The sequence below is a fragment of the Myotis daubentonii genome, chromosome 11 (genome assembly GCF_963259705.1).
Source record: "Myotis daubentonii chromosome 11, mMyoDau2.1, whole genome shotgun sequence".
NCBI classification, from domain to species: Eukaryota; Metazoa; Chordata; class Mammalia; order Chiroptera; family Vespertilionidae; genus Myotis; species Myotis daubentonii.
In genome coordinates, this window is record NC_081850.1 from 80,823,928 (window position 1) to 80,851,824 (window position 27,897).

The following is a 27,897-nucleotide window of genomic DNA, read 5'->3' on the forward strand; positions in this document are numbered from 1 at the left end:
CATTAAAGGAGCACCCACACCTGTGAGCGTGGGGCCGGTGGGGAGGAGCGGCCCTCATTGGAAGTAGGTGCTGCAGCTTCCACCTCAAAGGTGAGTGAGCCTGGGAGAGGGAAGAGGGGGGGCCTTCAGAGAAGCCCGTGGGTGAGGCCCTGCAGAGCCCCCACTTCTCACATCTCCCTCAACCTTGAGGCCTGGCTGCACCTGCCCCCTGGGCTGCAGGACAGGACCTTCAGTGCGGGTGTGGGTGTGGCCGGGAGTCTGGGGCCGGTGCGTGCTCCCACAGGCGTGTCCCGGGACCCAGGCAGAGGCGCTGGACTCGGGGCTGCTCTCAGGCCCAGGGCCTCCGCTCCCCACAGTCACGTCCCCAACAATTGTCAGCAAGAGCTCACCTGCAGCTGCCCACGCCGGGCGGGCCTTCAGGAGACGTGAGCTGAGACGGGGCCCGGCCTTGCTTCACTGCCGTCCTGGGAGAGAAGAGACAGTGCTCCTCCTGGTCCCGGCTGTAAGGCCTGTGTCTCTGCAGCCACAGACTGAGCCCGGGAGCCGGGGATGGGGTGAGCATGGTCCCGTCCACGAGGCCGGGCCATGGCTGCCATGTGATTCCGCCTCCCGGAGGCCCAGCGTCCCAGCTGGGAGACGCCACACTCACTCCTCTCCGTCCTGGTCCGGCTTCCCTACGGGGACAGATGGGCCATTGGGCAGATTGGGAGGGTCTCCCTCTCAGGCGTGTGTGGGGACGAGCGTGTGTGGCCATGCGGGGACCTCGCTGCCCTTGGGGACTTCCTCAGACTCGTTTTCAAACGAGGAACCACTGGCCTGAGAGGCCCGGGCGGCTGGGACGAGGTGGACACTCCGCGAGGGAGACACACAGAGGAAGAAGCCCTTTAGCGTCTGTACTACTTGTTGCTGCGGAACAAGTTACCCTGTAGGTGTGCGAGGCCCCGAGAGCCTTTCATTCTAGAAAGTTCCCGGGTGTCCCGCTCGGCTGGGAACAGGCAGGCTTGTGGCCGGGCCAGCGCTGGGGGCTGCCTCCTGCCTCCTGGCTGCCACGCGGCTCCAGACAGGCCCCCCCTCCCTGGGGCTCCCTGGGCCGATCCCACCGTAAACACGCTCCCTCCCGAGACCCGGGAGCCCTTCACAGGGCAGAGCTTCAGCTGTGAGAGGCGCGGGTGGTGTTTCCCTTTTCCCAGAGAAGCGCTGGTGGAAGCCAACTCGACCCCTCGCTGTAGAGTGGGATTGGGCACAGACAGAGGAGCGCGAGGGGAGGAGGGCGGGAAGGCCCCGCTGGGGGGGGCGGTGTGCGGGGCAGACTCGCCTCTTCCCTCACCGCCCGAGGAGGAGAGAAGCCGGAGTCGGGGACACGGGGGCTGACAGGAGAGCACGTCCCATCCAGGGACTCGCAGGGGGGCAGTCGGGCACGGAAAGTACCCAGGATGCACGGAGCGACCCTGGGAAGCGCCCTCGCCGGGTCTCAGCTGAGGTCCGGATGCTCAGCAGCACGCTTTCCGTCCCGGGCCCTGGCGTCACAGGGCTGAGGTCAGGGCCGCCCCAGGGAAGCGGGAGGAAGGGAGAGAGGCTCCTGACCACCGGCCCCAGGGCGCCGGGTTGGCGGGAAGGCAGCTGACCCTCAGGGGAGGGACCCTCACCAGCCCGAGGAGGTGCGGGCCTGGAGCCCCTGCTGGGTGGGCCGCGAGCCCCCACATGGGCCTGTGCAGGCTCTGACCTGGGAAGGCACGGTTTCAATCTGTGAATCTGTGATTGTTCGCTCTGTTCTTATGTCCTGTCTCTGAGACGCTCACCTGGTGTGTCACCGTGTTTGTAAATTAAATCAGGTGTCATTTGTTCCGTTCATTACAACGTTAATGTCAAAGGGCCCCTGACCCCTTCCCGCGCTTTCAAATCTGACCCGTGACCTGACTCTGACCCGTGACCTGACTCTGCCGTGACAGGCGGGTGTCACTGACCTGCCTCCGGGCCGGGAAGCATCCTCCCTCCCTCACTGGCTCGGCACTCGGACCCTGCGACCTTTGACCTGCATCTGCAAGGCCCACCGATTGGAAGGTGTGTCCCCGCATCCCTGCTGTCTGCCTTTACGGGGCCTCTGAGCATGCGCTGATTCTTAGAAATGGGGGAACGTACACACACTAGGAACTCCAGGCCTCATCATTGTCCCCAAACCCTGACTTGCACATCAGTCACTCACTCCTTCCAAGACTCAAGTGCACCTTTTCCATTGGACGAGCAGGCTGTCCCTCTAACAGGCCGAGAGCTCTGAGCTGTTGCCAACACTCCAAGAGCTGGATTTGGTACTGAGCCGGGCTCGACTGCCTGCTGCCGCCACCAGTCCTCCAGGGGCCGGTGCTGCTGCGAGGAAAGACGGTTTATTCAGGAGCCAGCAGCCCAAGGAGACTGCAGACTCGTCACAAAGGTCATCCCTTTTTAAAGTTTTTTTCATGAATCCTCACCTTTGGATATTTTATTCATTGCTTTTCAGAGAGAGTGGGAAGAGGAGGGAAGGGAGAGAAACATCGATGTGAGAGAGACACCTCAACTGGTTGCCTCCCACACACGCCCCAACCAGGGGGCAGGGAGTGAACCTGCAACCCAGGAACATGCCCTCCACCAGGAATCGAACCCGAGACCCTTCGGTGCTCCGGCCAGCGCTTAAAACGATGACCACAGTGGCCAGGGCGCAGAGACCATCTTAACAAATGGACTCAGGCAGAGGTGTCTTGTAGGAGGAGGAGGAGGTGTGGGGGGAACAAAGGGATGGAGGGAGGGGTTGAGAGTTCTCCGCTGAGGGGACTGTCCACAAACCCCGTCTGTTCAGATCACGGTTGAAGGTCAGCAAACGTCTGGCAGCCGGGATGTCCGGGACCGGAGGCTGCTTCCTATGGACGGACCATCTCTAGAATTCTTAAGAAAACAGGATGAAGTACGCAATCACATGCTACTCACAGATCATCCTTCACAGGAGAAATGATAAGGGAATGGGGGGCGGGTGACTAGCTGACATAGCTTCCTTGGCGCTAGAATATGATCCTGGGAACGTCTGTCTCCGGCCGGCCTGCTGCGGGGAGCCAGGGGGTGAGGCAGGTCCACGTGCAGGCAGGTCACGGCACTAGCCGTGTTCAAGGCTCGGTCACCTCCCTCGCCTGGGAGGCCTGCATCCCCTCCCCCAGGAGCTGGGCCATCGTGCTGAGTTCTGAGCCCCCGGGGGCCCCCCTCCCCTCAGCCTGTCCCGTGTTTGGGGGAGGCAGGCGGGTCAATGATCTTCTTTGTCTCCTCCTGTCAATCTCGCCTGTACCCACCTCCCCACTCCCCATTCAGGCTGCTGCTGCACCAGTCCAGCTCCCAGTCCTGCCTCTGCAGGGCAGTCAACACCTCCCCACCCCTCCCCTTCTCTTCCCTCCCTTGCCCTCCCTTCCCATCCCCCCTCCCCTCTCTCTCCCCTTCTCCCTCCCCTCTGACCACCCTGGACCCCAGGGAGTCTCTAACCCTCCAGCACCCCCAGCCCATTGCATGCAAGTGAGTTCCTGCCCAGCCACCCCTGCCGTCCTGCCAGTCTCTCCAGGGTCCCCCTGGCCAGAGCTGGGGGACCAGAGGGGGCTCCTGGGCTCTCTCTAAGGACACAAGCAGGCAGCCCTGGCCGGTGTGGCTCAGTGGATAGAGTGCCAGCCTGCGGACCGAAGGGTCCCAGGTTCAATCCCGGTCAAGGGCACATGGGCGGGTTGCGGGCTGGATCCCAGTGCGGGTGTCATTCTCTCATCAGCGGTGTTTCTAGGTCTCTCCCCCCTTTCCTTTCATCTCCAAAATCAATAAAACTATCCTATCTAATAAAGAGGAACTATGCAAATTGACCATCACACCGTCACAAAGATGGAGGTGCCCATAGCCACAAAATGGTAGCGCTCAGTCCCCGCAGTCCCCCGGAGCCCCCCAGTCCTTTCAGCCCCACCAGGAGGGTGGCAGGCACATGGTGTGGCCAGACCCGCCCTCAGCCTGCCAGCTGCCCAGGGCTGGCCGGGGGCGCAGGCAAAAATTGGATGTCGAGCCCTGACTGGTTTGCCTCAGTGGATAGAGCATCAGCCTGCAGACTGAAGGGACCTGGGTTCAATTCTGGTCAAGTGCATGTACCTTGGTTGTGGGCACAGAGTGTGCAGGAGGCAGATGATCGATTTTTCTAACTCTCTATCTCTCTTCCCTCCTCTCTGTAAAAAAATTAATAAAGTATATATATTTAAAAAATTGGATATCAGCTGCCCAGCCACCCAGGGCCGGCCGAGGCTTGTGCTGCTGGCAGTGGCAGCAGCCGAGGTGTGATGGTGGCGTCGCCTTTCCTGATCTCCAGGTCATGTCCCACCCCAGAGCACTCCCAGACTGTGAGTGGAGGCAAGTCTGGCTGCAGGACAACCCTCCAGTGCATGAGTTTTCATGCATCTAGTATCCTTAATAAAAAATGATAAAGACACAGGCATGCCCTCCCCGCACAGCGCTCTCCACGGGGGGCATCTGGTCCCACTGAGGGGAGCGGGGCCCACTGCAGAGGGGGGGCTGAGGGCGTGTTGGGGAGACCATCCCCGGGAGCTGGGGAGGAAGTGGCCTGGCCAGGAAGGAACTAGAGCAGAGGCGGGGCTCAGGCAGCAATAAAAGGGGTGACTGTCTTGCCAGAAGGACCCGGGATGTCACCACACGGAGCAGCCGCTGCCATGGGGCCCGTGGTCCTGACCCTCGCCCTCCTGGGCACTGCAGCCACCACGGCCGACAACTGTCCAGGTGAGCCACGTGCCCGATGGGCCGGCCTGACGAAGGTCCCAGAGCCAAGAGCCTGGGCACGGACCACTGCGAGCCCCCTGCCAAGTCCTTCCAGAACATTCTTCTTCAGACTGAGGCTTAACCACCCTCTGCAGGGGCACCTGCCTCAGGGTCCTCCCAGGAGGGGCACAGGTGGTATGAGGGGGGGAGGGTGGAGAGCGTCCCCTCCCCCAGCCCAGATCAGTGCAAGGTTGCACCTAGTGCTTGGGGCCTTGAGCCTCGGGGGGCAGGCAGTCCCACTGCTCCCCCAGGTTGCACAGCAAGAGGGCAAGGGTCCCAGGGTCCCCACGAACCCTGACCTCTTTCCCTGGCTCAGGAGCTCCAAAGGGGGTGCCACCCCTCCCTCCGGAGTCTCTGGCTGTGGGAGAGGCTGGGACCAGGGAGGGTTTCCGGTCACCACACCCTCCCTAGAGGCCGTATATTTGTGACGGACGCACTTGAACTCTGAGAGGCAGGTGCCTCTCTGGCTCCAGGTCTGCGGGGGCTGCTGTGTGTCCTCGGATCACAGGGACCCCCACCCTCTGCACCCTCCAGCCTGGGATTCCCAGGCCACGTGCCTGAGGAATGTGGGTGACACGCGGCACTGCCCCCCCCCCCGACCGCTGTCACAGATGTGGGGGCTGCACTCACTGGACGGGCTGCCATGGGGGGTGTTCTTCCTAAGGCCTCACACATTCGCATCAGCCACTCTGACCCCCCAAAGCCTCCCTCTGCTCTCACTCTGCAGCCGGGCACAGAGCCCAGAGGGGCTGAGTGACTCCTGAGGACACACAGCCTGAGGAGCGGGTTCCCGGGGGCAGGAGGACCCTGAGGCCGGGCCCATCACCTGGGGGATGACCGACCACAGGCTCAGCAGAGGCAGCACCGCCTCCCCTCCAGGCTGGCCCTCCAGCTGAGGCAGGCGGCCAGGTCACAGCCATCTGCCAGGCCGGATCCCCATGGTGGCAGGTCCCTCGGGAGGGGGATGCGGGCGGGGGGGGGCAGCGGCCCAGGTCCTCACCCTGACGGTTGCCCGCGCTTCTCTGCAGAAGTGAAGATGCTGGGGCTGGAGGCCGACAAGCTCACCATCCTCCGGGGCTGCCCGGGTCTGCCGGGGGCCCAGGGGCCCAAGGGAGACACAGGCACCGAGGGCAGGAGAGGTGAGTGCCCGGGTGAGGGGGACTGGTCCTCGTCCCTGCCCAGGGACACCCAGCAGGGCAGGGCCCCCAGCAGGTCTCAGGAGGGGCCTGGGGCTTGGTCCACTGGGTGTGGGTCCCGGTGGAGGGAGCTGGTCTCGGGTCACCCACTGAGCCGCTGGGCCTGTGTGGGCGGCCAGCACGGCTCCTGGTGATGACGCACCTGCTGCGGGGGGACCCGGCTGGACTGTCCTCCCTGCCCTCCCTGGTGCCACCTGAGCCCGGGGACCTGTCTCCAGGGGCGACCACAGCGGGCCCGGCAGGCACAGCCAATGGAAACGCCCAGGGTCCCTGGACGAGGGCAGAGCTGGGCTTGGGACTAGTCCCCTGGGAAGGCCCCTGGTGGCAGGTCCTGGCCTCTGACTGCACATCTGGGTCCCTGTGAGGGATAAGGTCCTGGTCGGCTCCGTCTGCTTCGGGAGGGTCTAACCTGGGGCCACTGGGGGCCTGAAGCCTGGAGTTTGCTCACTGACATGTTTAAATTTGCAGGAGACCCAGGGCCATCAGGAGTCCAAGGGAATGCGGGACCCCCGGGGCCCAAAGGTAACTCAGCAAAGAGCATGGAGAGCCCGGGCAGGACCCCTCACCACCCGGGGCAGGGAGAGAGGAGGGGCACTTCCCAGGTGTCACATGGGAAAATCCCTAAGCATAACCTAATGGTAACCATAATCCTTTCCTTATCCAAAATCTCACCCTGACTCTATCCTTATCTCTAAACCTAACTATACCTTTAACCCTAACCCTAACCCTGTTCTTACCCCTAACACTAACTCTAACCCTATCCTTATCCCTAACCCTAAGTTTATCCCTATCCCTAATCCTAACACTACCCTAACCCTATCCCTAACCCAAACCCTAACCCTAACCCTATCCCTATTCCTAACCCTATCCCTAACCCTATCCCTAACCCTAACCCTAACCCTAACCCTAACCCTAACCCTAACCCTATCCCTCTTCCTAATCCTATCCCTAACCCTATCCCTAACCCTAACCCTATCCCTAACCCTAACCCTAACTCTATCCCTATTCCTAACCCTAACCCAAACCCTAACTCTAACCCTAACCCTATCCCTAACCATATCCCTATCCCTAACCCTAACCCTATCACTATTCCTAACCCTAACCCTAACTTTATCCCTAACACTAACCCTAACCTTATCCTTATCCCTAACCCTATCCATATCCATTACCCTAACTCCAACCTTATCCCTAACCCTAACTCTGCCTGAACCAGGGTGCTCCCTCACCCAGAGCCTGGGTCTGTGTCTAGAGCACCCAGGGGGCCCAGGGAGGATCCCGTCCTCAGCCCAGCACTGACCCAGCACAGAAACAAGACCCTGGATCCCGTGCCCCGTCACCTGTCCCCGCCCTGGGCTCTCTCAGCCCCAGGAGGGGGGGGACAGCGAGTCCTCTGGCTGACAGGGTCTGGCATGAGCCTGTCCTGTCCTCGAGCCTGTGCTGACCCTCCTCTCTCTGCAGGAGACCAAGGGGAGAAGGGCGCTCGTGGAGAGAAAGGTGAGGCCCTCCCGCCCTCCCCAGGGGTTACTTCCCAGACCATGAACACAAGGGGGTTCCCAGGGTACAGAGCAGGGGTTCGGTGGAGAGCAGGCCTTCCCTCTATGGGGAGTGTGTGGAGGGCGGGGTGGGGACCACACTCCTCTCTGAGCCTGTGCAGCCCATCCCTTCCATCCCGGCCTCGGACCCCTGAGCAGGGCCGGCCCTGTCCTCCCAGGAATCTCAGCCTGGGGCTAGAGCAGCGGTTCTCAACCTGTGGGTCGCAACCACTTTGGCGATCGAACGACCCTTTCACAGGGGTCGCCTAAGACCATCCTGCATATCAGATATTTACATTATGATTCATAACGGTAGCAGCATTACAGTTATGAAGTAGCAACGAAAATAATTTCATGGCTGAGTGACTACATGAGGAACTGTATTTAAAGGGCCAGAAGGTTGGGAACCACTGGGCTAGAGGAAGTTGGGCAACGTTTAAAACGCAACATCGGCCAGAGGCTGTGAGCCCAATCTGTGGTCACAGACATTGAGCAAATCCTACATAATAATGAGGTGATATGCAAATTGACCATCACTCCAACACAATGCCCCCCCATATGGACACAAGATGGCCACCAAAAGATGGCCAGCAGGGGAGGGAAATTGGGGGGATCCAGGCCTGCAGGGGATGGCAGTTGTGGGTGACCAGGCTGGCAGGAGAGCAGTTACACATAGATCAGGCTTGCAGGGGAGTGGTTAGGGGCAATTGGGCAGGCAGGCAGGCAAGCGGTTGGGAGCCAGCAGTCCTGGATTGTGAGAGGGATGTCCGACTTCCCATTTAGGCCCTAAACGGGCAGTCAACATTTCTCAAGGGGTCCCAGATAGGAGAGGGTGCAGGCTGGGCTGAGGGACACACACCTCACTCCCTGTGCACGAATTTTGTGCACTGGGCCTCTAGTATTCTATACTAGAGGCTTGGTGCATGAAAATCATGCACACAATGAGGGAGGCGGGGGGCTCAGCTCAGGTTGTGAGAGGGTGCAGGCCAGGGAGGGACGTGGGAGGTTGGCCAACTGGGGAGGGACCACAAGAGGGCTCCAGAGAGTGTATGGTCCTCTCGCCCAGTCCTGATTGGACAGACCACAGCAGGAAGCTAACCTACCAATGGGAGTGTCTGCCCCATAGTGGTCAGTGCACGTCATTGTGAGCAGTTGAGTGGTATTAGCATATCATTAGCATATTACACTGTGATTGGTAGAATAGCCAATTGGACAACCAGACACTTAGTATATTAGGCTTGTATTATCTAGGATGTGCCATGAACTACCCATGACACGCACTGTGAATGGGGGTGTGGCCCTCACACATGTACACACTCCACGTGCTGGTGCAGAGTCGATGACACAGACACCTTCTCCACATTCCCCGCACAAAGTCCAGGAAGTCAGAGAAGGGCCTGGACGTGCACACCCTGGTGACCCCTCTCTGGACCCGAGACAGTCACCCTCCCCCAGGCTCACCCCACTGTGGTCCGAGGTGCAGACGCCCCTTCGCTGCCCTCCCCCCCAGCAGCCCGCTCTCCCCCTGTCCCCGAGGCTGCCCTGGGCCCAGGAGGCAGCTGAGGCTCAGACTCCGCCTCCCGGGAGCACAGCCAGGGCCTCCCCAGGGGGCAGGCTGGGGCCTGGCTGGGGGACCAGCATCCTATGGAAGCATCTAGAAAGGGCCTCCATCTCCTCCTGGGGCGGAGGGACCAGGGTTTGGCCGTCCCGTCTCTCACGTGTGTTTCCTCTCCCCCAGGAGCATCGTGGGAAGCTGAGCGATGTGACACAGGTGGGCGACCCGCCCGGGTCCGGTGTCCAGTTTGGCCCCAGGTGGCGGGTGTGCCCGGCCCTCCCTGCAGGGACCATGGCCTGGGGTCCCCCATGCAGCCCATCAGCCTGCAGGCCCAGAGGCCCCGCCCCCTGCCTCACTGCTGGCCAATCACATGGGACAACAGTCAGTCCCGCCCCCTGCCTCACTGCTGGCCAATCACATGGGACAGAACTCAGCCCCGCCCTCCGCTCCTGCCTTAGGGACCCCAATGACTGTCCTACTCCCTTGCCCCCTAAATATTAGAACCCCAATGGCCGGTGCCCGGGGACCTAGGTGGGGGCGCCCTGGGGGGAGGGCCCGGCACAAGGGGCCTGTCCGTCACAGCTGGTGGCCCTGGTGGGGTCTCTGTCCAGCCCTGGAGCCTCCTGCCCACGCAGACCCCACTGTCCCGCCCTCCCTCCCGCCTGGGGGCCTCCATGTGCCGCTTCCCTTCCCAGGACCTCGGAGCTGCAGGGAGATGCTCACCAGGGGCCACACCCTGAGCGGCTGGCACACCATCTACCTGCCCGACTGCCGGCCGCTGACCGTGCTGTGCGACATGCACACGGACGGCGGGGGCTGGACCGTGAGTGCCGGCGGCGGGAGGGCGGTGCGGTGCTGGGGGGGCGGCTGCCGGGCCCAGGCCTCGGAGACCAGGCTCCACCCCGAGGACCCGCGCTCCGGGGCCCTTGTCACTGTCCAGGCCCCTGTGTCCGGGGCTGCCCCTTCCCAGGGGACGGAGAGAACCCGAAGGGGTGGGTGAACCCGACCGTGGGCCCTGCCCCAGGGAGCCCCGTGTCTCCAGGTGTGGGCTCCGGGCCGTGGCCTCCCCTCTCCCCGCTGCCACGTCCTCCTCGGTCCCACGTGGGCGCTGTCCGCCCGCCCGGGGTCTGGGCTGTGGGCGGGGCCGTGCTGGGCGGCAGCGCCGTCTCCCTCCCCCAGGTGATCCAGCGCAGGGTGGACGGCTCCGTGGACTTCTACCGGGACTGGGCCGCCTACAAGCAGGGCTTCGGCAGCCAGCTGGGCGAGTTCTGGCTGGGCAACGACCACATCCACGCCCTGACCGCCCAGGGTAGGGCCCGGGCCGCGGCCTGGGGTGTCAGGGTGGGGGAAACCCTCCTGCCCCGACCTCCCACCTGGGCCACCTGGACGGAGCCCGCTCCTCCGCCCCACACGTGCCGCCTCTGAGGACAGGAAGGTCCCAGCGGGAGGGGGGGCATCAGGGCCAGAGGAAGTGGGTTTGGGGGTCAGACCTCCTCTGGTCACCGCCGCTGGCATCTCAGAGGCCATTCCGTGGGGACATGGAGGCCCTTGTCTGGGTTTCAGTCCAGCGCCCAGCCCTGCCCTCACCGCCCACTGTGCCCCTTCCCTGAACACACACAGGAGACGGCCGCTTCCTGCGAGGCTGTAGTGACCTCCCCCCGGGAACGCTGAGGGCCCCCTCTCTCTGGGTCTGGAGGGAGGGCTGGGGTTTGGTTTGGGAACGTGGGAGCACGTGTCCCCAACCCTCAGCGACTGGGACTTTCTGGGGGACCTCGAGGGTCGTCCTGGATGCCCAGTGCAGGTCCCCTGAGCATCACCCACATCCTTGCAGCTCAGGGTCCCTGCTCCCGGGACTGAGGCCCTGCCCCCCCGCAGGTACCTACGAGCTCCGTGTGGACCTGGTGGACTTCCAGGGCACCCGACATTTTGCCAAGTACCAGTCGTTCAGGCTGGGGAGCGAGGCCGAGAAGTATCAGCTGGTCGTGGGCGCCTTTACTGGGGGCACCGCCGGTGAGTGTCAGCCGTATGGAGGGGGGTGGAGGGTGAGCTTGGATAGTGGGCGGTGGGCAGTGGGGGTGGGCAGCAGGTGGTGGGCAGTGGGGGGTGGTAAAGGGTTGGATAATTGGGGTGAGTAGTGGGGGTGAACAGCGGCGGTGGGCAGTGGAAGGTGGGCGGTGGGGTGTGGGCAGTGGGGGTGTGGGCAGCAGGTGGTGGATAGTGGGGTGGGCAGTGGAGGTGGGCAGCGGGCTGTGGGCACTGGGTGTGGGCAGCAGTGGGTGGGTAGCACAGGTGGATAGTGGGCTGTGGGCAGTGTGTATGGGCCGTAGGGGAGTGGGCAGTGGAGGGTGGGCAGTGGGGTAAGGACAGTGGAGTGTTGGCAGTGGTGGTGGAGAGAGGGAATGGGCAGTGAAAAGTGTCTGCCGGGTCCTAGCTCTGTGTCCGTGGTGCCTGGGCGGGGCCTGGCCTCACTAGGTTCCTCCATCCACACGTTGGGATAACCCGCCTCCACCTGGATGCGCCCATGAGGATGGCGGGACACACAGCTACAAAGTGTAGGCCCTGAGCGTCTCCCTCCTGACCGCCCGCATTGGAGCAGGTGGACAGGACGCCCGGGTAGCACCGCTCATGGCGCATGTCCCTCCTGTGGGGCCCGAGGGACCTGGACATCTCGGGCAGTGGCCTCCCCTCTTCGGGGCACAGTGCCCGTTCGCTGGCGGGCACAGAGCAGAGGGGGGATACCGAGGCCGGGGATCCGCCGACCGAGCGTTCGGTGGCGTGCGCGGCACCGTCAGACTTTGCAGCGCACGATGCGCAGCTGGACAGCTCCGGCCGACCTGGAGTCGGCACCTCCTGGCGCTGAGTGTAAGCGGCCCCCCTTCTCCCTGCAGGTGACTCCCTGACCCAACACAACGGCACCCTGTTCTCCACCAAAGACCAGGACAACGACCGGGTCGCCTCCAACTGTGCCGAGAGTTACCAGGGCGCCTGGTGGTACTACGACTGCCACGTGTCCAACCTGAACGGGCGCTACCTCGGGGGCTCCCACGAGAGCTTTGCGAACGGCATCAACTGGAAGTCGGGGAAGGGGTACAACTACAGCTACAAGGTGGCCGAGATGAAGGTGCGGCCGGTGTAGGGCGGATGGCGGCCCAGAACGTCTCTCTCCCAGCAGGTCCCGCGCCCCCAGCACAGGCACACGAGGCCCCCACGCAAAGGCAGAGTTCGCCCGGGGCCTCCCCCAGCCTGTCAGGGACTCTCAGCTTGGAGACCCCAACCGACTCCTCCCCCTTCCTCTCTCGCCTGTCAGGGTGAGGGTGACCCTGATCTTGCACACTGCACGATCCTCAATAAAGCTTCGCCTCGCTCCACAGGCACACGATGCCAGTCTATAAATATTTCTCTTTTCTGCGACCAGCACAGCTGGAGAGTGGACAGGAGTCCTGAGTAGGGGCGGCGGGGGATTGGGAAAATGAAAGAGACAGACACAAAGACAGTAGGGTGCCGGGAGCTGGTCCATCCTTACTGTTTCAAGGGACCTGGCATATATGGCATACAGTTCTTAATATGTTTGCTCACCTTCTTGGCGCTGTGTTTTAACCAAGGTCACCTCTCCGAGAAAGGTTGAATCCCCAGGTAGGGATTTTCCCCTGAAGTTAGGGAGGGAATAAAACCCCTCAACTAAGTGCCAGGCGGGTAATTAATCCCTTTAACTACGAACAATCATGCTTAAACTACATAATCTTTTCTCCCTGGAATGGAGATAAGAAACGCCCTAACCTTTGTAATAGAGATTGATAGGATTGAATCAACTGGTATAAATACAGTTGTAACAAGACAGAAACACTCAGAACTTAGAACAGAATCAAGAAGACAGAACCTACTCGGAGCCTAGAGACAGAGCCTAGCGGGAGAACATGGCAAGGGATCCTGGACTGAACCTGACTACAGATTTTGGCAGGAGAACCTGACTGGAACCTGGACACTGAACCTGACTGGAGAGCCTGGACAGAACCTGGCTGGAGAACCTAGCCAGGGAACATGGCTACAGAACCTCTCTGGAGATCGAGACCAGAACTTGGCTGGAGATCCAGGCTAGAGATCCTGGCTAGGCTGCTGATCAACTGAACGCTGTCTCCGTGTCATTCCTTCTTCGCCGACTCCGTCTACGCCTTTGGGGACCCCTGGACCTGCTGGGGTTGGACCCCGGCAGTAGGGAAAGCTGGGACAGGGTGGGTCAGCTGCCCTCTGATGGAGAGACAGGGACCTAGAGCAGATACAGCGGGTTTATTTTATACAGTAAGTTACCAGGAAGTTTTACTAACGTTTAAGATAAGGAAAATATGTGCATTCTTGTGGCTTCTTTGTAATTGTCACTTCTGGATGGGTCTGGATAATCGTGTTTGTCCTGGTGCCTGGCTGGAACTCACGTGCCTGGCGCCTGAGCTAAAGGTCCGACTGACAACACACCTGCCTCTGTCAGGGTAGGTTTCCAGGTCATGGGTCAGCCAGGCGCCACTGGATTCAGATGACAATCAGCTCAGGGACTTTTCTCAGGTGCTCTCTGCATCTCCGCCTTCTTTATATTTTAAATGTAGCTTGGACATCTCATTGGAGCCTTCGGACTTGAGATCTCAGGAGCTTGTTGCTGACTAAAAGAAAGCAGGGTAAGTTAGTGGTACATAAAGGAATCCTATTCGATACTAGGTGGTGTGTTTTAATACTATCCATGGATTAAGTCCATTTAAATCATCCAGCAATTCTTTTGCCAGTTTCACTGGAGATATACTTTCATCATGACTATTCAGAATGGCTTGCACATGTTTCTGTAGCCGTTCGAGGTCTATACTGATATTATTATGATGCCATATTCCCTGTAGGTGCATCTTGATTTTACTCCAGTCCCATAGAGAACTGTCATAGCAGGCTGAAGTCACACAAATCTATGTGAAAGCAGCATGGCATTGCAGCTGCTGTCTCATCTTCACATTTTCTATTTGATGACCTAGTCCTATCACTACAGCTTCCAGAGCATTTAGCTTTGTTTCTAGCCTTTTGTCTATATCTTCTTGATCATGAAGTGTAGCCTAGGTGTTCTGAGCCAATTCATGGACAATCCTTGCATTCTGGAGGCTTTGGGTCAATGGGTAACGAGGGTAACAAGACCAGAACTAATAAGCCCACAGCACGCTGTTCCTGGGAGAGCAGATTGTGCAGTTCCTGCAGTGCCTGGAGGCGAGCACCTGATACCATTTCCCTGTTATGTGGGTAGGAAGCATAATAAAGGAAGGCTGCCTTGAAATTAATATATCTTCATCCAGGTTATGCCTGGAAACACAGCTGGTGAGGTTACAGTGATGGCACTGGACAGCATAATGGGTGTCCAATCTGGTGATGTTCACCTTTCCAGTCACCAATACACATGGAGGCTGGACACAGGCTGGTAAGCCATGGCAAGGGCTCGATGAACACGCTCCTTTAATATCAGCTTAGAAAGAGCCAGTAAAAGTAAGAAAGTCAAGGGTAGCGGCTGAATGCCACAGACCTTTCTGTAAACCTCCTGTTTCCGCGGTCACGGCGTTACCCACAAACCCTCCTGGTGACATAGGCTCGTGATGGGACATTTAGCATCAAGCCTGTGAGACCAATCCAATACATACACGTCAGAGCCAGAAATACTATGTCTCCCTGGTACAGGGTTGGCGCAATCTCGCCTTAGAGGAAATGCTCCCAGCTCAGTAGTGGTGCTATTAGGGCAGGAGGGGAGCGGGGGATGCCGATCAGACAGCCATTGGGTGGCCTTAGGGAACCCCAGGTTAGTAACTGTCTGAATATATTTTCCCATATCCCAGGGGCCTGCAACGTTAGCAATGTCTGTGCCTCCAAAGGACGTCTTATTTTCTTGGCCAAGCTGCAACCATCCTGAAGTCCCCCTTTTAGGTAAACAAATAGGGGGCTCCCCACTGAAGCCATTATAAGTATAATCACCTTGGGAAGAAGGTGCTATGTGCTTCTCGGAGCTGCTCCCGACCATGTTGGCATTGTTAGTAAACACTGGCACTGATTCTCAGTCCAGGCGGCTGGACTGACCACAGTGCCCAGAGGGAGCGGACTTTCAGGCCTGGGAGGTGCTGTCCTGGCACCATTCTTTAGAGAAAAAACTGAGAAGGGCCTGGCCGGTTGGGCTCAGGGGTTGAGCATCGACCTATGAACCCAGAGTCATGGTTTCATTCGGGTCAGGGCACAAGCCCGCTGTGGGCTCCGTCCAGTGTGGGGCGTCAGGAGGCAGATGATCATTGGTGATGTTCTCATCAGTGATGTTTCACACTCTCTCCCCCTCCCTTCCTCTATGAAATCAATAAAAATAGCCCATTTAATAAAGAGGTAATATGCAAATTGACCATCAAGCCCTCATGTCACAAGATGGCCGGCCCATGTCGTTACAAGATGACCACCCCACGTCATCACAAGATGGTCCAAAGGGGAGGGCAATTGGGGGTGACCAAGCCCGCAGGGGAGGGCAGTTGGGGGGGACTAAGCTGGCAGGGGAGCAGTTATGTGTCAATCAGGTTGGCAGGGGACTGGTTAGGGGCAATCTGGCAGCCAGGCAGGTGAGTGGCTAAGAGCCAGCAGTCCCAGATTGTGAGAGGGATGTCTGACTGCCGGTTTAGGCCCAATTCCATAGGTTCTAATCCATCAGTCTGACATCCCCTGAGGGTCCCAGATTGGAGAGGGTGCAGGCACCGGGCCTCTAGTATTAAATAAATTTTTTAAAAAAGAGGGAGAAACACTCAGAGGGGCAAACGCCCAGGCATGCTCAGAGATGGCGGCCTTGAGCTGCATCCTTCTGCTGAAAGGTGGTGGGCGCTGACGGGCAGGCTCTCCCAGCTGCGTGGGCAGGTGTGGGGGCTGCTGCTGGAGGCCAGGCAGCGAGAGCAGGTGCAGGAGCAGGCGGCTGGCCGCGCGGGGAGCCCCCGCCTTTCTGAGAGAGTCCCCGCCTCCTGCAGGAGTCTCTGGCCCCTGGTGGGCTCATTCCAGGAGCACCCACACCTGTGGGCACAGGCCCTGGGGGAGGAGCGGCCCTCATTGGAGGGAGGTGCTGTAACTTCTACCTCGAAGGTGAGGACAGTGAGTGAGCCTGGGAGAGGGAGGGGTGGGGGAGGGGCCTCAGTGAAGCCCGCAGCAAGGCCCTGCAGAGCCCCCACTTCTCACATCTCCCTCAACCTTGAGGCCTGGCTGCACCTGCCCCCTGGGCTGCAGGACAGGACCTTCAGTGCGGGTGTGGGTGTGGCCGGGAGTCTGGGGCTGGTGCGTGCTCCCACAGGCGTGTCCCGGGACCCAGGGAGAGGTGCTGGACTCAGGGCTGCTCTCAGGCCCAGGGCCTCCGCTCCCCACAGTCACGTCCCCAACAATTGTCAGCAAGAGCTCACCTGCACCTGCAGCTGCCCACGCCGGGCGGGCCTTCAGGAGACGCGAGCTGAGATGGCTCCCAGCCTTGCTTCACTGCCGTCCTGGGAGAGAGGAGACAGTGCCCAGCCCGGTCTCTGCAGCCACAGACTGAGCCCGGGAGCCAGGGATGGGGTGAGCGTGGTCCCCTCCGCGGGGCCGGGCCATGGCTGCCATTCGATGCCGCCTCCCGGAGGCCCAGTGTCCCAGCTGTGAGAGGCGACACCCACTCCTCTCCGTCCTGGTCGGCTTCCCAGCGGGGACAGACGGGCATCGGGCAGGTTGGGAGGGTCTCCCTGTCGGGCGTGTGTGGGGACGAGCATGTGTGGCCGTGCGAGGACCTCGCTGCCCTTGGGGACTTTCTCTGACTCGTTTTCAAACGAGGAACCACTGGCCTGAGAGGCCCCGGCGGCTGGGACGAGGTGGAGACTCCGCAAGGGAGACACACAGAGGAAGACGCCCTTTAGCGTCTGTACTACTTGTTGCTGCGGAACAAGTTACCCTGTAGCTGTGCGAGGCCCCAAGAGCTTGTCATTCTAGAAAGTTCCCGGGTGTCCCGCTTGGCTGGGAACAGGCAGGGCTGTGGCCGGCCAGCGCTGGGGCTGCCTCCTGCCTTCTGGCTGCCACGCGGCTCCAGACAGGCCCCCCTCCCTGGCCTCCCGGGGCCGATCCCACCGTAAACACGCTCCCTCCTGAGAACCGGGAGCCCTTCACAGGGCAGAGCTTCAGCTGTGAGAGGCGCGGGTGGTGTTTCCCCTTTTCCCAGCAACGCGCTTTTGGAAGCCAACTCGACCCCTCGCTGTAGAGTGGGATTGGGCACAGACAGAGGAGCGCGAGGGGAGGAGGGCGCGAAGGCCCCGCTGGGGGGGGCGGTGTGCGGGGCAGACTGGCCTCTTCCCTCACCGCCCCAGGAGGAGAGAAGCCGGAGTCGGGACACGGGGGCTGACAGGAGAGCACGTCCCATCCAGGGACTCACAGGGGGGCAGTCAGGCATGGAAAGTCCCCAGGATGCACAGAGCGACCCTGGGAAGCGCCCTCGCCGGGTCTCAGCTGATGTCCGGATGCTCAGCAGCACACTTTCCGTCCCGGGCCCTGGCGTCACGGGGCTGAGGGTCAGGGCCGCCCCAGGGAAGCGGGTGGAAGGGAGGGAGGCTCCTGACCACCGGCCCCAGGGCACCCGGTTGGCGGGAAGGCAGCTGACCCTCAGGGGAGGGGCTGTCACCAGCCCGAGGAGGTGCGGGCCGGGATCCCCCACATGGGCCTGTGCAGGCTCTGACCTGGGAAGGCACAGTTTCAATCTGTGAACCTTTGATCGTTCGCTCTGCTCTTATGTCCTGTCTCTGAGACGGTCACCTGGTGTCACCTCAGGTGTCATTTGTTCCATTTATTACAGCCTTAACGTCCAAGGGCCCGTGACCCCTTCCCTGCGCTTTCAGGTCTGACCCGTGACCTGACTCTGACCCGTGACCCTGACTCTGACCCGTGACCCTGACTCTGACCCGTGACCCTGACCAGTGACCTTAATCTGACCTGTGACCCTGACTCTAACCACTGAGAAACAGGGGCCAGGGCCCAAGGACTATCTTAACAAATGGACTCAGGCAGAGGTGTCTTGTAGGAGGAGGAGGAGGTGTGGGGGGAACAAAGGGCTGGAGGGAGGGGTTGAGAGTTCTCCGCTGAGGGGACTGTCCGCAAACCCCGTCTGTTCAGATCACGGTCGAAGGTCAGCAAACGTCTGGCAGCCGGGATGTCCGGGGCCGGAGGCTGCTTCCTAGGAACCCTCCCTGGAATTCTTAAGAAAACAGGATGAAGTACGCAATCACATGCTACTCACAGATCATCCTTCACAGGAGAAATGATAAGGGAATGGGGGCGGCTGACTAGCTGACATAGCTTCCTTGGCGCTAGAATATGATCCTGGGAACGTCTGTCTCCGGCCGTCCTGCCGTGGGGGAGCCAGGGGGTGAGGCAGGTCCACGTGCAGGCAGGTCAGGGCACCAGCCATGTTCTGAGGCTCCGTCACCTCCCTCGCCCGGGAGGCCTGCGTCCCCTCCCCAAGGAGCAGGGCCGTCGTCCTGAGTTCTGAGCCCCCGGGGGTCACCCTCCCCTCAGCCTGTCCCCTGTGCTCAGGAGGAAGGCGTGTCCATCTCGCCTGTCACCACCTCCCGCTCCCGTGAATGAGGGCAGAGGGAGAAGGTGGGGACCCGCTGTCACTGTCTGAAATATGACTCCTGCTCCGCTCACCGTGTTGGCTCTGCACTGATTACAGAGGCACCTTCCCACCTGGCTGGGAGGTACACGTGGGTCCGGGGGCTCACCTGGAAACGGCCCCTCCTCCCCGCCAGGAGCTGCCTGTGATCCTGGGAAGGCAGCAACCTTGTTCCAGAAGCCAGACCCCAGCCCTTTGCAGACCCCCAGCCTTGCCACCCGCAGGCCTGTGCCGGTCTCCAGCCCCATGACCTGTGAGCGGCCATTGGCTCACCCTTTGGCTACTTCCCCGTCACCTCTGTCCTTCCACCCAAGGAAAGCGGTTTATTCAGGAGCCAGAGCCAATGTCAGCAGCCGGCTTACGGGGGGCACAGCACGGGTCTGTGGGTGACCGCTGCTCTCCACGCTGCCGGCACAACCGGAGTAAACGCTCATCCATGATGCCAGCCTGTCTGTGAATTGGCTCAGGCAGGACCGGCAGCCCGGGCCCCGTGATTGTCCGTTCCATGCACTCCCCCGGGGGCTAATAAGTATTATTAAATTCCATATTGAAGAACATCTTTGTGTACGAATCCCAGGAACTGGCTTCACAGGAAGTGCCTCCCGCTCCCAGGGGACCCGGCCCAGCAGGTGAGCTGACGCTCAGCCACCAAACCAGACGCAGAGAGCACGCTGGACGCCGCTGACCGGCAAGATGACCGGGACATTCTGGGAGTTCAGCTCCCTCCCCTGATCGCTGTTCTGTGTCCCCCTCCCTCCTGTAGAGACCCCCCCGGGGCCAGAACCAACTCTCAGGCCCCTAGTGCCAAGGACACAGAGATGGGCGCGATGGGACCTCCATCCTGGGTCACGTCGGCCGGGGGTCACACCTGGACGGGGACGGGGGCCCTGACCTGCCTCCTCCGTCTCCACCAGGTGGGGATTCGAGATTCAGCGACCCGCTCCCAGGGCGGGAGAGGCGTGGACAGGGCCCGTGCCGCCTGTCCTGCTGGGGCTGCGCCGCTGCCACATGGTCCCGGGGAGAATTCAGTGCTGCCTGCCCACTCCACAGTCAGGCTGCTGCTGCCCCAGTCCAGCTCCCAGTCCTGCATCTGCAGGGCAGTCAACTCCTCCTCTGCCCTCCCCTCAGCTCCCCTCTGCCCACCCTGGACCCCAGGGAGTCCCTAACCCTCTGGAACCCGCAGCCCATTGCATGCAAGTGAGTTCCTGCCCGGCCACCCCTGCCGTCCTGGGGGTCCCTCAGGGGGGTTCCCCTGGGCAGAGCTGGGGGACGAGAGGGGGCTCCTGGGCTTTCTCTAAGGACAAACGCAGGCAGCCCTGGCCGGTGTGGCTCAGTGGATAGAGTGCCAGCCTGCGGACGGAAGGGTCCCAGGTTCCATCCCGGTCAAGGGCACATGCGCGGGTTGCGGGCTGGATCCCAGGGCGGGTGTGATTCTCTCTCATTGCGGTGTTTGTAGGTCTCTCTCCTTCCTTTCGTCTCCAACGTCAATAAAAATACATCTTTAATAAAAATAATAAAGACACGCCCAGGCCCTCCCCACACAGCCCTCCCCACGTGGCACATCTGGTTCCACTGAGGGGAAGGGGGCCACTGCAAAGTGGGGGCTGAGGGCGTGGTGGGGGGACCGTCCCCTGGGGCTGGGGAGGAAGTGGCCCAGCCAGGAGGGAACTAGAGCAGAGGCGGGGCTCAGGCAGCAATAAAAGCTGGGAGATCCTTGGCTGCAGGAGCTGGGATGCAGCCACACGGGACAGCCGCTGCCATGGGAACCGTGGTCCTGGACCTCGTCCTCCTGAGCACTGCAGCCGCCACAACTGACAACTGTCCAGGTGAGCCAGGCGCCAGGCGGGCCGGCCTGACAAAGGTCCCACAGCCGAGAGCCTCCGCACAGACCACTGCCAGCCCCCTGCCGGGTCCTTCCAGAACATTCTTCTTCAGACTGAGGCTTAACCACCCTCTGCAGGGGCACCTGCCTCGGGGTTCTCCCAGGAGGGGCACAGGTGGTGTGAGGGGGGAGGCTGGAGAGCGCCCCCTCCCCCAGCCCGGGTCAGTGCAAGGTCGCACCCAGGGCTGGGGGCCTTGACCCTCAGGGGTCAGGCGGCCCCACTACTCCCCGAGGTGGCACAGCAAGAGGGCAAGGGTCCCAGGGTCCCCACGGGCCCCGACCTCCTTCCCTGGCCCAGGAGCTCTGCAGGGGGCGCCACCCCTCCCTCCGGAGTCTCTGTCTGTGGGAGGGGCTGGGACCCGGGACCAATTGCTGCCTCCCAGGGCCCCGGGGCCTGTGAGGTGGTGGGGGAGCATGTCCCCTGTGACCGGAGAGAGGCCACTGAGTCGGGTGGAGGGACACACGGGCCTCACGGGGACCGTCACGCGGAGTCCATGTTCGCCCCTCCTGGCGTCCTATTTTCTTCATTTATAAAAAATAGTATTTTTTAAAATTTATTCATTTGCCAGAGAGAGAGGGAGGGAGAGAGACATGGAATTGCTGTTCCCGTTGCTCGTGCCCTGATGGCGATCGCGCCCACAGTCTCCGCGACCTGGATGGCGCTCTGACCGGCCAGGCTCCACCAGGGCCTCTCATTGTCTCCAACCCCCGGGTGCACTGTTGTTACTGAGCAAAAATTAAGCGAATGCAGAAGTGAGGTCCCCATTGGCTCCGCCCAGGGAGGACCTGCAGAGGTCCGGCCTGCAGACCATGTGACCTCACGGGGACCCCAGGTGGTGGCAGGTTTCCGGGTCCCCACACCCTCCCTAGAGGCCATGTATTTGTGATGGATGCACTTGAACTCTGAGTGGCAGGTGCCCCTCTGGCTCCACGTCTGGGAGGGCTGCTGTGTGTCCTCAAATCACAGGGACCCCCACCCTCCGCACCCTCCAGCCCGGGATTCCCAGGCCACGTGCCCGAGGAATGGGGGTGACACGCGGCACTGCCCCCGCCCCGCTGTCACAGGTGCGGGGATGCACTCACTGGACAGGCCGCATTGGGGGGAGCTCTTCCTAAGGTCTCACACATTTGCATCAGCCACTCTGACCCCCAAAGCCTTCCTCAGCTCTCACTCGGCAGCCGGGCACAGAGCCCAGAGGGGCTGCGTGACTCCCCAGGACACACAGCCTGAGGAGCGGGTTCCCTGGTGGCAGGTGGACCCCGAGGCCGGGCCCATCACCTGGGGTGGACCGACCACAGGCTCAGCAGAGGCGGCACCGCCTCCCTTCCAGGCTGGCCCTCCAGCTGAGGCAGGCGGCCCGGGCACAGCCATCTGCCAGGCCAGGTCCCCACGGTGGCAGGTCCTTTGGGGTGGGCTTGGGGGGGCAATGGTGCAGGTCCTCACCCTGAGGGGCGCCCGCGCTTCTCTGCAGAAGTGAAGGTGCTGGGCTGAAGGCCTACAAGATCACCATCCTCCGGGGCTGCCCGGGGCCACGGGGCCCAAGGGAGACACAGGCACCAATGGCAGGAACGGTGAGTGCCCGGAGGAGGGGGACTGGGCCTCGTCCCTGCCCAGGGAGACCCAGCAGGGCAGGGCCCGCAGCAGGTCTCAGGAGGGGCCTGGGGCTTGGTCCACTGGGTGTGGGTCCCGGTGGAGGGAGCTGGTCTTGGGTCACCCACGGAGCCGCAGGGCCTGACTGGGCGGCCAGCACGGCTCCTGGTGATGACGCACCTGCTCCGGGGGACCCGGCTGGACTGTCCTCCCTGCCCTCCCTGGTCCCAGCTGAGCCCAGGGGGCGGGGCGGCGTGTCTCCAGGGGCGACCACAGCGGGCCCAGCAGTCACAGCCAATGGAAACGCCCAGGGTCCCTGGACGAGGGCAGAGCTGGGTTCAGGCCTGGTCCCCTGGGAAGGCCTCTGGTTGCCGGTCCTGGCCTCTGACTGGACAGCGGGGACTAGGAGGGCTGGGGTCCTGGTCCCCTCCCTCTGATTCCCGAGTGTCAAACCTGGGGTGCTAGGGGCCTGGGTCCCCAGAGTTTACTCACTGACATGTTTGAATTTGCAGGAGAACCAGGCCCATCTGGAGTCCCTGGGAAGGCAGGATCCCCCAGGCCCAAAGGTAACTCAGCAAAGAGCATGGAGAGCCCGGGCAGGACCCCCCACCCCCGGGGGCAGGGAGACAGGAGGGGCACGTCCCAGGTGTCACATGGGATAATTTCTAATCTTCAGCTAATGGTAACCATAATCCTATCCTTATCCCTATCACTAATCTTAACCCAAACCGTAAGTCTATTATTACATCTAACCCTAACCGTAACCCTAACCCATAACCAAATAGTACCAATAATCCTATCCTTATCCTAAACACTAACCCTCATACTAACTTAGGCCTATCCCTAAAACTAAGCTTATCCTTATGCCTAACCCTATCCTTAACCCTATATATTACCCTATCCCTAAAGGTAACCTTACCTTGTACCTAACCCTAACTCTATCCTTGTCCCTAAAGTTAATCCTTTCCTAATTCCTAATCCTAATCCTAACTCTATCCTTATCCTTAACACTAACACTAACCCTAAATTCATTCCTAAACCTAACCCTAACCCTATCCTTATCCCAAACCCTAACCCCAACCCTAACCCTAACCCTAACCCTAACCCTAACCCTAACCCTAATCCAAACCTTATCCTTATCCCTAAACCTAACCCTAACCTTATCCCTAACCCAAAGTCTATCCTTATCACTAACCCTAATCCTATTCTAATCCCTAATCCTAACCCAAACTCTATCCTTATCTCTGTCCCTAACCATAACCCTAACCCTAACAGTAACACTAACCCCAACACTATCCTTATCCCTAGCACTAAGCCTAACCCTAACCCTATTCTTATCCCTAACCCTAACTCTATTCTTATCCTTATCCCTAACCTTATTCATATTTCCTAACGCCTGTGGTCTGCAAACTGCGGCTCTCAAGCCACATGTGGCTCTTTGGCCCCTTGAGTGCGGCTCTTCCTAAGCCTTGGGAGAACCCTAATTAAGTTAATAACAATGTACCTACCAATATAGTTTAAGTTTAAAAAATTTGGCTCTCAAAAGAAATTCCAGTCGCTGTACTGTTGATATTTGGCTCTGTTGACGAATGAGTTTGCCGACCACTGCTAACCCTCACTCTCACCTTGTCCCTAACGCTAACCCTGATCCTAACCCTGCCCCCAACAGGGTGCTCCCTCACCCAGGGCCTGGTGTGGGTCTGTATCCAGAGCACCCGGGGGCCCAGGGCGGATCCCGACCCCAGCCCAGCACTGACCCGGCACAGAAATGAGACCCGGCTCCCTTGCCCCATGACCTGTCCCCGCCCTGGGCTCTCTCAGCCCCAGGAGGGGGGAACAGCGAGTCCTCTGGCTGACGGGGTCTGGCATGAGCCTGTCCTGTCCTCGAGCCTGTGCTGACCCTCCTCTCTCTGCAGGAGACCGAGGGGAGAAGGGCGCTCGTGGAGAGAAAGGTGAGGCCCTCCCGCCCTCCCAGGGGTGGCTTCCGGGACCCTGAACTCAAGGGGGGTCCCAGGGTGTGGAGCAGGGGCTGGGTGGAGAGCAGGCCTTCCCTCTACGGGAAGGTGTGGAGGGCGGGATGGGACCACACTCCTCCCAGAGCCCGTGCAGCCCATCCCTCCTGTCCCGGCCTCGGACCCCTGAGCAGGGCCGCCCTGTCCTCCCGGGACTCTGCCTGGGGCTCCAGGAAGTTGGGCAACGATTAAAACACAACGTCGGCCAGAGGCTGTGAGCCAAGCTGTGGTCACAGACGATGAGCAGATGTGGAACATGTGCTCTGAACTACCCATGACACGCGTGTGACCCTCACACATGTACACGCTCCAAGTGCTGGTGCAGAGTCGATGGCACAGAAACCTTCTCCACGTTCCCCGCACAAAGTCCAAGAAGTCAGAGAAGGGCCCGGACGTGCACACCCTGGTGACCCCTCTCTGGACCCGAGACAGTCACCCCCGCCCAGGCTCACCCCACTGTGGTCCGAGGTGCAGACGCCCCTTCGCTGCCCTCCCCACCGAGCAGCCCGCTCTCCCCGTGTCCCCGAGGCTGCCCTGGGCCCAGGAGGCAGCTGAGGCTCAGACTCCGCCTCCCGGGAGCACAGCCAGGGCCTCCCCAGGGGGCAGGCTGGGGCCTGGCTGAGGGACCAGCCTCCTATGGAAGCATCTAGAAAGGACCTCCATCTCCTCCTGGGGCGGAGGGACAAGGGCTTGGCCGTCCCGCCCCTCACGGGTGTTTCCTCTCCCCCAGGAGCCTCGTGGGAACCTGAGCGATGTGACACAGGTGGGCGACCAGCCCGGGTCCGGCGCCCAGTTTGGCCCGAGGTCATGGGTGTGCCCGGCCCTCCCTGCAGGGAGCATGGCCTGGGGTCCCCCATGCAGCCCATCAACCTGCAGGCCCAGAGGCCCCGCCCCCCGCCTCACCGCTAGCCAATCACACGGGACAGCACTCAGCCCCACCCTCCTCTCCTGTCTTAGGGACCCCAATGACAGTCCTAGTCTCTTTTCCCAAGATATTAGAACCCCAAAGGCCGGTGCCCGGGGACCAAGGTTGGGGCACCCTGGGGGAGGGGCGGGCACACGGGGCCTGTCCATCACAGCTGGTGGCCCTGGTGGGGTCTCTGTCCAGCCCTGGAGCCTCCTGCCCACGCAGACCCCACTGTCCCGCCCTCCCTCCCGCCTGGGGGCCTCCATGTGCCGCTTCCCTTCCCAGGACCTCGGAGCTGCAGGGAGATGCGCACCAGGGGCCGCACCCTGAGCGGCTGGCACACCATCTACCTGCCCGACTGCCGGCGGCTGACCGTGCTGTGCGACATGGACACGGACGGCGGGGGCTGGACCGTGAGTGCTGGCGGCGGGAGGGCGGTGCGGTCCTCGGGGGGCGGCTGCCGGGCCCGGGCCTCGCAGACCAGGCTCCACCCCGAGGACCCTCGCTCTGGGGCCCTTGTCACTGTCCAGGCCCCTGTGTCCGGGGCTGCCCCTTCCCAGGGGACGGAGAGAACCCGACCGGGTGGGTGAACCTGACCCTGGGCCCGGCCCGAGGGAGCCCCGTGCCTCCGGGTGTGGGCTCCGGGCCGTGGCCTCCCCTCTCCCCGCTGCCACGTCCTCCTCGGTCCCACGTGGGCGCCGTCTGCCCGCCAGGGGTCTGGGCTGTGGGCGGGGCCGTGCTGGGTGGCAGCGCCGTCTCCCTCCCCCAGGTGATCCAGCGCAGGGTGGACGGCTCCGTGGACTTCTACCGGGACTGGGCCGCCTACAAGCAGGGCTTCGGCAGCCAGCTGGGCGAGTTCTGGCTGGGCAACGACCACATCCACGCCCTGACCGCCCAGGGTAGGGCCCGGGCCGCGGCCTGGGGGTGGGGTGGGGGGTTGAAATCCACCTGCCCGGACCTCCCACCTGGGCCACCTGGGCGGAGCCCGCTCCTCCGCCCCCACACGTGCCGCCTCTGAGGACAGGAAGGTCCCAGCGGGAGGGGTGCGGCAGGGCCAGAGGAAGTGGGTTTGGGGGTCAGACCTCCTCCAGTCACGGTCGCTGGCATCTCAGAGGCCAACCTGGGGGGACACGAATGCCCTCATTGGGGTCCGGCCCAGCGCCCAGCCCTGCCCTCGCTGCCCCCCAAGCCCCTTCCCTGAACACACACGGGAGACGGCGGCTTCCTGCGAGGCTGCCCTGGGAACGCTGAGGACCCCCTTCTCTCTGGGGCTGGAGGGAAGGCTGGGGGTTTGGTTCGGGAACCTGGGAGCACGTGCCCCCAGCTCTCAGCGACCAGGACTATCTGAAGGACCTCGAGGTTCGTCCTGGATGCCCAGTGCAGGTCCCCTGAGCGTCACCCACGTCCTGGCAGCTCAGGGTCCCTGCTCCCGGGACTGAGGCCGTGCCTCCCGCAGGCACCTATGAGCTCCGTGTGGACCTGGTGGACTTCCAGGACACCCGACATTTTGCCAAGTACCAGTCGTTCAGGTTGGGGAGCGAGGCCGAGAAGTACCAGCTGGTCCTGGGGGCCTTTACTGGGGGCAATGCCGGTGAGTGTCAGCCGTACGGTGAGGGGTGGAGACAAGGGTGGGTAGTGGGGAGTCGGCAGTGGGGATTGGGCAGTGGGGGGTGGTGAGTGGGGGTGGACAGTGGGAGTGTTCAGTGGCGAGTGGGCAGTGAAGGGAGGCAGTGGGGGGGAGGCAGTGGGTGGGCAGTGGAGAGCGTCTGGGCGGGTCCTGGCTCTGTGTCCCTGGGTCTGGGCGGGGCCTGGCCTCACCACGATCCTCCATCCACACGCTGGGATAACCCGCCTCCACCTGGATGCGCCCATTATGATGGCGGGACACACGGCTACAAAGTGCAGGCCCTGAGCGTCTCCCTCCTGACCGCCCGCATTGGAGCAGGTGGACAGGACGCCCGGGTAGCACGTCCCTCCCGTGGGGCCTGCGGTACCTGGACATCTCGGGCAGTGGCCTCCCCTCTACGGGGCACAGTGCCCGTTCGCTGGCGGGCACAGAGCAGAGGGGGGAGACCGAGGCCGGGGATCCGCCGACCGAGCGTTCGCTGGCGTGCGCGGCACCGTCAGACTTCCCAGCGCACGACGCGCAGCTGGACAGCTCGGGCCGGACCTGGAGCCAGCACCTCCTGGCGCTGAGTGTAAGCGGCCCCGCTTCTCCCGGCAGGTAACTCCCTGACCCAACACAACAGCTCCCTGTTCTCCACCAAAGACCGGGACAACGACCGGTCCTCCTCCAACTGTGCCCAGACTTACCAGGGCGCCTGGTGGTACTACAGCTGCCTCTCGTCCAACCTGAACGGGCGCTACCTCAGGGGCTCCCAGCAGAGCTCTGCCAACGGCATCAGCTGGCATTCAGGGAAGGTTGTCAACTACAGCTACAAGGTGGCCGAGATGAAGGTGCGACCCGTGTAGGGCCGTCGGCGGCCTAGAGTGTCTCTGAGCAGGTCCCACGCCCCCAGCACGGGCACAGGAGGCCTCCACACAGTCAGAGCTCGCCCTGGCCGCCCACCACTCCCCGGCCCATCAGGGACCCTCAGCTTCGAGACTCCGACCTACTCCCGCCTTCCTATTCCGCCTGCCAGGGTGAGGGTGACCCTGACCTTGCGCACTCATGCATCCTCAATAAAGCTTCGCCTCGCTCCGCAGGCACACGATGTGTCTATAAATATTTCTCTCTTTTCTGCGACCAGCGCAG

At 61.7% G+C, this 27,897-nt stretch overlaps 2 protein-coding genes across 3 annotated transcripts; both read left to right on the forward strand.

Annotated features, from left to right (window-relative positions):
* Nucleotides 1-4,679: 4,679 nt before the first annotated feature.
* LOC132212560 (ficolin-2-like) lies at nucleotides 4,680-27,856 on the forward strand. Of its 2 annotated transcripts, none has more exons than XM_059658492.1 (9): nucleotides 4,680-4,776; nucleotides 5,844-5,954; nucleotides 6,480-6,533; nucleotides 24,140-24,175; nucleotides 24,966-24,998; nucleotides 25,428-25,555; nucleotides 25,912-26,041; nucleotides 26,599-26,733; nucleotides 27,367-27,856. In XM_059658492.1, exons 1-9 carry the CDS (start codon nucleotides 4,683-4,685, stop codon nucleotides 27,612-27,614), a joined length of 969 nt encoding a protein of 322 aa, XP_059514475.1. In that variant the 5' UTR covers nucleotides 4,680-4,682; the 3' UTR covers nucleotides 27,615-27,856. The 2 variants fall into 2 exon arrangements, with proteins under 2 accessions (XP_059514475.1, XP_059514474.1); XM_059658491.1 differs by lacking the exon at nucleotides 6,480-6,533 and adding an exon at nucleotides 22,736-22,789.
* Nucleotides 7,406-12,311, forward strand: LOC132212563 (ficolin-2-like). The gene is made up of 6 exons (XM_059658495.1): nucleotides 7,406-7,505; nucleotides 9,282-9,314; nucleotides 9,794-9,921; nucleotides 10,278-10,407; nucleotides 10,974-11,108; nucleotides 11,987-12,311. The coding sequence occupies exons 1-6, from the start codon at nucleotides 7,421-7,423 to the stop codon at nucleotides 12,232-12,234; spliced, it is 759 nt and encodes a 252-aa protein (XP_059514478.1). The 5' UTR covers nucleotides 7,406-7,420; the 3' UTR covers nucleotides 12,235-12,311.
* Nucleotides 27,857-27,897: the final 41 nt, after the last annotated feature.

What these genes read in the sequence shown, in the direction of transcription:
- LOC132212563 (XM_059658495.1), top strand. Translation starts at nt 7,421, where the DNA reads ATGAGCCTGTCCTGTCCTCGAGCCTGTGCTGACCCTCCTCTCTCTGCA. An exon ending in AGCTGAGCGATGTGACACAG is followed by an intron (nt 9,315 to 9,793) that starts GTGGGCGACCCG and finishes TTCCCTTCCCAG; the next exon opens with GACCTCGGAGCTGCAGGGAG. An exon ending in CGGACGGCGGGGGCTGGACC is followed by an intron (nt 9,922 to 10,277) that starts GTGAGTGCCGGC and finishes TCCCTCCCCCAG; the next exon opens with GTGATCCAGCGCAGGGTGGA.
- LOC132212560 (XM_059658492.1), top strand. Translation starts at nt 4,683, where the DNA reads ATGTCACCACACGGAGCAGCCGCTGCCATGGGGCCCGTGGTCCTGACC. An exon ending in ACCTGAGCGATGTGACACAG is followed by an intron (nt 24,999 to 25,427) that starts GTGGGCGACCAG and finishes TTCCCTTCCCAG; the next exon opens with GACCTCGGAGCTGCAGGGAG. An exon ending in CGGACGGCGGGGGCTGGACC is followed by an intron (nt 25,556 to 25,911) that starts GTGAGTGCTGGC and finishes TCCCTCCCCCAG; the next exon opens with GTGATCCAGCGCAGGGTGGA.